Source organism: Microtus ochrogaster, chromosome 5 (assembly GCF_000317375.1).
Source record: "Microtus ochrogaster isolate Prairie Vole_2 chromosome 5, MicOch1.0, whole genome shotgun sequence".
Taxonomy (NCBI): Eukaryota; Metazoa; Chordata; class Mammalia; order Rodentia; family Cricetidae; genus Microtus; species Microtus ochrogaster.
Genome location: NC_022012.1, coordinates 13,399,090 through 13,409,872, shown reverse-complemented (window position 1 = coordinate 13,409,872; position 10,783 = coordinate 13,399,090). Strand labels below are relative to the sequence as shown.

Here is a 10,783-nt window from a genome sequence, read left to right as displayed (position 1 = left end):
CCTTCAATGTAAGAATGGATGAAGAAAGTGTGGAATATATGCATATTAGAGTACTACTCAGCAGTAAAAATTAATGACATCTTGAATTTTGCAAGCAAATGGATGGAAATAGAAAACACTATTCTGAGTGAGGTAACCCAGACCCAAAAAGATGAACATGGGATGTACTCACTCATAATTGGTTTCAAGCCATAAATAAAGAACATTGAGCCTATAATTTGTGATCCTAGAGAAGCTAAATAAGAAGGTGAACCCAAAGAAAAACATAGTTATCCTCCTGGATATTGGAAGTAGACAAGATTGCTGGGCAAAAATTGGGATCCTGGGTGTGGGGTGCGATGGGCGTAAGCGGAAATGTGGAGAGAAAAGTGAGAAGGGGAGGATGGGGAAACTTTGGGGAATTGGATGGTTGGTACAAATAAAGGGTGGATATGGGAGCAGGGAAGTATATATCTTAATTAAGGGAGCCATCTTTGGGTTTGCAAGAGGCTTGACCCTAGAGGAGCTCCCAGGTGTCAGGGAGATGTCCCCAGTTAGTTCCTTGGGCAGCTGAGAAGAGGGAACCTGAAATGGCCCTATCCTATAGCCATACTGATGAATATCTAGCCTATCACCATAGAACCTTCATCTGGCGATGGATGGAGATTGAGACAGAGACCCACACTGGAGCACCGGACTGAGCTCCCAAGTTCCAAATGAGGAGCAGAAGGAAGGAGAACATGAGCAAGGAAGTCAGGACCACGTGGGGTGCACCCACCCACTGAGGCATTGGGGCTGATCAATTGGGATCTCACCAAGGCCAGTTGGACTGAGACTATAAATGTATGGGATAAAACCGGACTCTGAACATGGCAGACAATTAGGGTTGCTGAGAAGCCAAGGACAATGGCACAGGGTTTTGATCCTACTGCATGTACTGTCTTTGTGGAAGCATAACCAGTTTGGATGCTCACCTTCCTAGACCTGGATGGAGTGGGAGGACCTTGAACTTCCCCAGTTCAGGGTACCCTGACAGCACTTTGGACTGGAGAGGGAGGTGTAGAGGAGTGGGCTGAGGGAGAGAGGAGTGGGGAGAAGGGGAGGGTAATGGAAGGTTGGGAGGAGGTAGAATTTTTTTTAATTAAAAAAAAAGAAAAAACAGAACAATGAATTAAATGTGTTTATTCATTAACAAGGGTAATATCTGAAAAAGCATTTCTGTTATCTCCACATCGATTATTTACTTGGCTCCCACAGAAACTGAGCCTAACTAGGATTTACAGTTTCATTAAATGTTTTCTAATACAATCTTATGAGTCAAAATAAAAACAACCAAGATTATGTCATAAAATTTGATACAGATTTATAGGATTTATTTGTTAGTTACTTTCCTCATTGGTGTGACTAAATATCTAACAAGATGTTATTTGGGGTTCCTTATTTTAAGGATAGTCCAACATGGAGGAATGTGTGTGACAATAGAGTACCCACATCTGTTCATAAGTAAGCAGGGAAGGGGGATGGCAGGAGTCAGAGTGCTTTCTCCTTTTAGTTTTTCATTTAGTTGGAGACACAAGCCCTTAGGAATATCCTTCAGGGTGACTCTTCCCTCCACAGTTAAAACTCTATCAATATGCTCTGAAAGGCAAATTCAGGGTTGTATCTTAATGTTTCTAAATTCAGTCAAGTTAACCATAAAGTGGATTCATGAAGGTGATAGAATGTTACACCATGGGCAAATAACACTTTTCAAGGAATCAATAATCAGATACTCATAATTAATGCTAAATATGGCAGCACAATGTCTTTCCCCTTGACTACCTTGCCTCATATGTTTTTGTATCATCTGTACTTTTGTATTATACTAAAGCACATAATTACATTTGAGAACAAATCTATAATATCAACTTCTGCAAGTAGACTTTTTCTCATTCATCATATAAGAAGTAACTAATTCTCATATTAGAAAAGCAAACATTAGTTGTGACAAGTGTATACATGCTTGCAGGTATCACATATAGTGTACTAGAGAAATGATATCTGGTTTAACCTCTAAAAAAATTATCACTAAGCAGGAGATGCTCTGTGCTTCTGTGTCTCTAGCTTCATCCTGAGATACGGCAGTTGCATTTTCTCATTCTTCTGGAAACTGAAGGAAAACCCTGTCCAAATATGTGTTCACTGTATGAGGATGATGAACCCTTACTCATTATTTCAGAATATTCTTTAAGTCAGGCATGCTTTTTTAAAAAGGCATCAATATCATATTTCCAATGTGTAAGTTCTCAGAGAGGTATAGTTTTCTGTTTGCTTTGTTGGACTGCCTGTGTTACAGCATATATTTCTACATTCATGCCTATTCTGGAATAGCCTATGGAGTTCAGTGAGTTTAAAACAAGAGTGCATGAAGTTTACAGGAGTAGGAAAAGAAGTTCAGGGAAGGCTAAGAGCATATTTAACAGAGAGTTATTGAACATGGCTATGAAATTCTTAAATAATATTTAAAAGTCTTAATGCACATTGATGAACTTCAAATATCTCATAATCATCCTGAACTACTTTGTTTACCAGCTAATAAAAATATTGTCACGAAAAAAATGGAGAGAAAGCTACTCTTAGACAATTATTTGCAGCAGTGTTATATTCACAGATTGCCCATGTCCACATCTTTGATTCACAGGCATAGGTCCAAGATAGCGATTGAATTGTACCCAAAAGAGAGAACATGCACACACACACACACACACACACACACACACACACACACACACACACACACGATAAAATTAGAAACTCTTATTTATAGCCCATTTCTTGATAACTTGAAAGAAAAAGTCTTCTTAGAGGATTAAAACCGTGTGTAAATGGGAGCTGAACAAAGCTCAGTGGTTAACAGTTTATGCTGTTTTCCAGAGGTTAACTTTCTAGAACTATAGCTGAGCATCTCACAACCATCATTGTTTCTGTTCAAGGAAATCTGAAGCCCTTTTCTGGCCTCAATTGTTAGTTGCACATATGTGGCATGCATATATAACTGTGTATGTGCTTGTGCACACACATACACATAAGCATGTTAATAAAAGCAGAATTATAATGGGTTAGAGAAATTGCTCAGTAGTTATATCAGTGCCTCATCCTCTAGAGAACCTGAATTCAACTCCTACTTGGCAGGTAACAAATATTTACAGCTTTGGCTTCAAGGGATCTGACACTCTTTTGGCTTATATAGACTCTATGCATGTATGTGATACACTTACATACACATACACAAAACACCCAAACACATAGAATGAGATAGAATTACATTAAAAGCTAAGCTCAGTGTCCAGTTTCAAAAAAATAAAATCAAAGAAAGCCAGGTGAAAAGAAGAGTTAGCATACATTTTGACTCAGCTGCAATTCTGTCTTTTTGACTCACTCTAGAAATACAAGTCCAACGTTCACCGCAAATCACAGAAGGGAAGTTATCCGAGTGATAACTTTCTTTAGTGCCTCCTTCATATCCCTGTTCCTCAAACTATAGATAAAGGGATTCATCATTGGAGGAACTATGGAGTACATTACTGAAGCCACTGCGGTTTCCCTTGGTGAATCAATTACCTCTGAGGTAATGTATACACCAAAACCTGTCCCATAGTACAAGCAAACAACTGACAAATGAGACCCACAAGTGAAAAAGGCTTTGTATTTTCCTTCTGATGATGGCATTTTCAATACTGTAGACACAATGTGAATATAAGAGAAAATTATTCCAAGCAGAGGAATGCCAGCAAAAATAAAAGCTGTAACAAACATCAGAATATTGTAAATGAGGCTACCAGAACAGGCCAGTTTGATGACTTGTGCGATTTCACAGAAGAAGTGAAAGATTTCCAGGTCAGAGCAGAAGGACAAGTGCAGCATCATCAGACTATGCAACAGACCATTCACAATGCTAATGAATAGAGAGATAAGAACCAGAATAATACAGAAGCAGGAGTTCATCAGTACTGTGTATCTCAGAGGGTAACAAATGGCTACATAGCGGTCATAGGCCATTACTCCAAGCAGAAAACACTCAAAGACTGTACAAACTGCAACAAAGAAGCTCTGGCTAAGGCAACCTGCATAAGTGATCCTCTGATCCTGTGTTTGTATGTTCACCAGCATCTTTGGAACTGTGATGCTGACTAAATACATGTCATTAAAAGATAGATGACAGAGAAATAAGTACATGGGGGTGTGGAGATGAGAGTCACAATAGATAGCCAACATTATAAGAATGTTTCCAAAGACTGTGATCAGGTACATGCCTAGGAAAAGGCCAAATATGAGGGACTCCAGCTCTGTATCATCTGTCAGTCCACGCAGAAAAAATTCAGAAGGCACAGATTTGTTTTCAATATCCATGTCATACGTGAATCTTAAGGAGAAAGAGTGGTAAGAAGTTACTGAAACACATGAACTACAAGCAGCATTATAAAATGAGATTTGTTAGAAAACCATCTTATATGTGCCTTGATCTTTCCAATTTAGCCACAAGGAATGGTGTGTGAGAAAACAGTTTTAGTTCTACACCAGCCAGTTTGTCCCACCAAGTTGTGGCTATCTAGTTCCTTATATATGCAAAATATCCTGTCTAATATCAACACAGAATGTGATGCCTGAATGCATATTAAGAGTTGCTGTATTTGAGAATGGCACTTTTTTCTGCTCTGAATGAAATTGCAGCTCCCAATAAAATATAGTAAGAACAAAAGAATGACATAGACTGAGTTTCAGGAGAAAGATTCAGGGTAATCAATGATAGACTATGATTATAAAAGAAGTCCAACTCTGTGGAATCCTTTCTAATCATTCTTTATATGCTGTTCTGACTTGCCAAGTCTATTATATCCTAAAACACCTTCTTTATTTTCTAGAAATTAGTTGTAGAGTCTACATTTCTTGTCTAGCTTCAACAAGAATGATGTAAATAACTCACCTCTACATTACAAATGGAACAACTCTCCCTTAAAAATGCAAATAGACTATGTGAAATAATAGGTGTTTCATTAAAAATTAATTAAGTCTGAACTAAGTCTGAGATATTTCAAGAGTTTTCAGGTGGTTTGGCGTAGGTCACAAGCTGAACGCATGATTTCTTAATCTCTGGAGACTCAAGGTCCAAAGCTCCTCATTAGAACAAATATGTAATTGTTATTCTAAACCCAGAAGTTCCAATTCTTAAATATTAGTAATGGAAAGATTTTAACACTTGATTCTATGACCCTGAGACCAGTTGAATGCAAATGAGTTTGCTTCCACACGTTAGCATTGTGTACAAAAACTATATCAATGCTCTCACAATATTCAGACATTTTTTTAAGGTTCTTTACAAAGTGAAGATTTTTTTATTATCTCTTTTGTCTATTTTCTATTCTATTTTTTAAAACTCTGTTCTATTTATGTATGCAAAAGTATAGCTGCCCAAGTTTCTAATTATCATAAAAATTTAAACAAGATTATCTTACTTGTGCATCATAGCTGTTATAGTTTTATTATACTGAGGAACATTTTTAATAGCCTCATTAGTTTGGGCATTTTTATATGGACCTTGTAACAGACAACTTGATTACCTAAAACTCATTTATTGCATTGAGATTTCATCTGTTGACAAGAATTGACTAGTTTTGGCTCTTTCTCCCCTGTTATATGTTAACTTGTTTTAGTTTTCTTTTATATATGTGTATATTTTAAGAAGTTTCACTCTGCTAGGTTTCCATACAACCTCAAATATCTGTTAGTTTTACCTATCCCTCCCTATATTCTCTCACTTGCCATCCCATTCATCCACACACTTCATTTTATCTTCCTGTTCCAGTCCTGACCTTCCCCATGTGTCTATACCTGTCTACTCTATTTTCCCTTTCTTGGGAGGCCTTTTCATTTCCTTTTCCATTTCTTCATACTTAACCTCTATGGTTATACTGATTGAATCCAACTAATAGTTGTTTTATCTTTGGGATAGTGTATGTACCTTACTGTACTACTCTTTCAGCCAGCAAACATCACTTCACATTCACCAGCCTGCTTCTCTGGCAACAGCCCAGCTGCTCAGGCAGTAGCCTTGGCAGGAAATGATTTTGCATAGGCACTGGCTCTGATACTTCTACTAAATGTAGCTTTAACTAAATCTCTATCATGTCATTTATAAATAAGACTTGAGATTCAAAGGCTGGCGTGAAAACCTGAATAACTCAGAGAGGTTCAGGAGCACCTTTTTTCCTAAGAGTCACATGACTCCAAATTTCTCCCTACTACTTCTGATTCAACTATGTCATCCAGATGCCCTCCAATGCTCTATGATTATCATCTTTCCACTAGTTGCTAACTCAGTCTCCTGACCTAAGGCTAATTTTATTTAATTAACATGAATACAAACTCAAAGTTCACGGTGTGATTGAATATCTACCAACATTTCCCCCTTTTTGTCTAACTATAAACAAAAGGTTTTAACTATAACCTTTAACTGTGTTAGAGTTAAAAGACAATAATCATAGAGCACTTGAGGGCATCTGGATGACATATGTGAATTAGAAGTAGTAGGAAGGGATTTGGAATCATGTGACTCTTAGAGAAAAGGTGATCCTGAACCTCTCTGAGTTATTCAGCTAAGATAATATTTTCCCCCAGCATTAAAATTGCTGTAGGGGAAATTCTGGAAAGCAATATTCTAAAATGCAGTTAAGATTTTGATTCAACCCATCCACATGTTCCTCCTGTAATTTTTCTTCAATGACAATCAATTACTTTTCCACTTCAACTGTCAATTCTCTAGGACTATTTAAGTCTTTATCATCATCCAAGATTTTGTTTAAATGAACTATTAGATCAGGAGTTATCCCAACAGCTGGTCGTAAACTGGAAATGTCACCTAAAAATCTTTGAAAGTCATTAAAAAAAAGTCAAGGTCTCTCCTAATTTGTGTCTTTTTGTCCCAATTTTCTGTAAACCTATTTTATAACCTAAGTAATTGACAGAATCTTCTCTCTGTATTTTTTCAGGAGCAATTTGTAAAGCCCATTGTGGCAAAACTTTCTTTACTTCTTCAAACATTCTTTCTAAAGTATCTACGTTTGAATCAGATATCAAAATGTTATCCATGTAATAGTAAATTATAGAGTTAGGAAATTTTTTACATATTATTTTCAATGGCTGACTTACAAAGTATTGGCACAGGATGGGGCTAGTGAGCATTCCTTGTGAAAGGATGGTCTACTGATATCTTATAATAGACTGAGAATTGTTATAAGTAGGCACTATGAAGGCATATTTTTCTCTGTCCTTTCCTTGTAAGGGTATAGTAAAGAAACAATCTTTTAAATCAATAAATAGAAGAGGCCATCTTTTTGGTAATAGAGAAGGCAGAGGAATTCTTGCTTGTAGAGGTCCCATATGTTGCATTACCTTGTTGACAGCTCTTAGATCTGTCACCATTCTCCATTTACCAGATTTCCAACAACAAATACAGGAGAATTCCAAAGGGTGGTTGATTCTTCAATATGGTGAGCATCTAGTTGTTCCTGTTCCAGCTATTCTAAAGCCTGCAATTTGTCTTCTGTCAAAGACCATTGTTTAATTCATATTTGTTTCTCAGTTATCCATTAAGAGTAGGGCTGTTGGTACCTCTAAATATTTGCTAGTTGCTTTGTGTTCTTTTACAGCCTGAATGGCTAGTGACCTTTGTGTATAGTATCTTTTAATATATATCCTTCCCAGAAATATGAGATACTGGGACTGTGGGAATGTTAATCTGGGTATTCCATTGCTGCAGCAGGTCATGGCCTTTATTGTCCAGCAGGTGTTGCAATTGCAGCCGGTTGCATCCGTGTGGTGAAGAATAGCAGCTGGTGGCAGTGCAACCAGTGGTAGCCCAAAGAGTCCTGAGCCGCTTTGGTTTTCTATCTTGGTGCCTGGCTAAATACTGACGAATATGCTTTGCTTGACAAATTAAAAGCAATTAAATTAATTCTGTACACAGAGCGAGGAGTCTAAAACTCACGAGGAGAAACACAAACCAGCTGTGGTGGTGTGTGCATGTGAGCTTGGGAAATTTCCAAATCACTGCACTCTTAGCTCTGCTGTGGTAGAGTTTTACAAAAATAAATAAATAAATAAATAAATAAATAAATAAATAAATAAATAAAACCACTTAGTAGGTGAAAGCAACCATGGTAGGAGGGTATAGGAGACGTTCTTGGCCATGAACTGTTTGAGCCTTTTAGACCAGTCCACCTGGTAGGTGTGGACTTGGGATCCACGTGGGGCACCAGATGAAGATAGAGACTAAAAAGAAATCCCACACTTGCTCAGAATTGAGTGTAATTAAGGGTAATTTATTTAAAGATAGATTCACAGATCTCAGTCCTCTTCTAGTACAGGGAACAGCAACCGAATCCAGTAGCCAGAAGAGAGAGCAGACTGCTTTACATCAGCATTTACAGTATATGAGGACATGCCCAAGTGGGTGGGTAACTTAAAGGCTACTGGCCGAGGGATTTTCTACAACATCTGAGGACTTGTGTGTGCCTGTGGCCAGTCCAGGTCATCTATGTCTAAATCAAAGGCAGATGGAGTTGTGGATTTAAGAGTGTGATCAGCCTTGAAAGGAGCTTTGGATTTGATGTTTGTTCAAAGAGATGTAGAGTGCCTTAAAGATAAGAGATTTGGAATCTCTGACAACCAGAGCCTTGGCCCTGACTCCTCCAGAGAGGAGTCTGTGTACCTAGCAGGAAGACACTGCTCTTTAGATTCCAGGCCCCAGAGGCATATCCTGAGCCCCACTTCTACATGACAAAACACCAGCGACCTGGAATCAGTCTCCCACACCCACAACCATATGCTATCACGTCTCTGACTGCCAGAGATTTGTCCTTGACTGCCCTGAGAGAGATGAGTATCTGTGTTTCCAACTGAAGAACCCTTTTTGCAAGACCCCAGCTCCTAGAGGCAAATCTAATACCTCACCCTCAGCTGGCATAGCTCAGAGACCTGGAAGCAGCCTCCTCAAACCCATAACCATCCCCTACCACATCTCTACCATCAGAGCCTTGCCCTGAATACCCCTGGAGAGTAGCTGGGTCACTGGTTGGAGAGCCCTGCTCTCTAGACCCTAGACCTGAGAGGCACATCCTACACACAATTCCCAACCACCAAGCCCCAGAAACCCTGGGGATGCCATTCCACATCTGCAACCATCCCCCACAGTATCTGCAACCATCCCCCACAGTATCTGCAACCACTGAAGCTTTGGCCCTGACTGTACCTGGAGAGGAGCCCCAGAGCTGCATCAATGACTACCAGAGGCACAGATCCACCTAAAATAGGAGGAAGAATAACTACCTAAGACAAAGGCCCCACTAGCACCAATTGAATAACGAGAGACCCTCTGAAGCCCAATTCCACCTTCACTCCTTGGATGAAGAGATGTATAGGCATCATATCAAGGATACATTCAACAACACATTCAACAAAGACCAATATGGAAACACCAGAACCTAGTGGTCTTACAAGTAGATTTCAACATCCTAACCCAGAAGAAGCAGAAGAAAATGATCTTAAATTTAACTTTATGAAGATCATAGAAAATCTTAAAGAGGAAATGAAAAATTCCCTTAAAGAAATGGAGGAAAAGAAAAACAAAAATTGGAAGACATCATTAAATCTCTTAAAGAAATCCAATAAAAAAACAAACATGTGAAGCAAACAGTTCAAACAGTTCAAGACTTAAAAGTTGAAATAGAAGCAGTAAAGAAAACACAACCCAAGGCAATTCTAGAAATGGAAATATGGGAAAATTAATAGGAACTACAGATGCAGGCATAACCAACAGATCAGAAGACATTGAAGAGAGAACCTCTGAAGTTAAAAATACAATAAAGAAATTAGATTAATTGGCCAAAGAAAATGTTTAATCCAACAAATTCTTAACATAAAACATCCAGAAAATCCAGGACAACATGAAAAGATCAAACCTAAGAATACTAGGTCTAAAAGAAGGAGGAGAACTCCAGATCAAAGGCACAGAAAATATATTCAACAAAATCATAGCAGAAAACTTTGCCAACCTACAGAAGGCTATGCCTATGAATGTACAAGAACCCTACAGAACACCAAATAAACTGGACCAAAACAAGTCTTCTCACCATATAATAATAAAAACACTAAACATGCAAACTAGAGAAAGAATATTAAGAGGCACAAAGGGAAAAGGTCAAGTAACACATATAGGCAGACCTATCAGGATTGCATCTGACTTCTCAGTGGAAACTCTGAAAGAAAGAAAGTCATGAATAGATATGTTATAGACACTAAGAGACATGGATTCAAGCCCAGACTACTATACCCTCTAAACTTTCAATAACCATAGACAGAGAAAGATAGTCCATGACAAAAAAAAAAGATTTAAGCAATACCTATTCACAAATGCAATCTTATAGAAAGTACTAAAAAGAAAACATGAACCCAATGAACTTAACTGCATTCACAAATCATAGCAATAGATAACCTCACACCCCACAACAGCAAATTCCAAAGAATGAAAATACACAAACACTGCCACCGAAAAGTAACAGGAATTAGCAATCACAGATATGAACATTTCTTAAAATTAATGAGCCCCATTCACCTATAAAAAGATACAGACTAGCCGGGTGGTGGTGGCGCAAGCCTTTAATCCCAGCACTCGGGAGGCAGAGGCAGGCGGATCTCTATGAGTTCGAGACCAGCCTGGTCTACAATAGCTAGTTCCAGGACAGGCTCCAAAAACACAGAGAAACCCTGT

At 38.3% G+C, this 10,783-nt stretch overlaps 1 protein-coding gene across 1 annotated transcript; it reads right to left on the bottom strand.

The window, feature by feature from the left end:
• Positions 1–3,429: 3,429 nt before the first annotated feature.
• Positions 3,430–4,386, bottom strand: LOC101982445 (olfactory receptor 7G2-like). Its single transcript, XM_005346833.1, has one exon. It carries the CDS (start codon positions 4,366–4,368, stop codon positions 3,430–3,432), a length of 939 nt encoding a protein of 312 aa, XP_005346890.1. The 5' UTR covers positions 4,369–4,386.
• Between the last annotated feature and the right edge of the window lie 6,397 nt (positions 4,387–10,783).

Excerpts from the sequence above, each read along its gene's own strand:
- LOC101982445 (XM_005346833.1), bottom strand. The coding sequence starts at position 4,368 with ATGGATATTGAAAACAAATCTGTGCCTTCTGAATTTTTTCTGCGTGGA.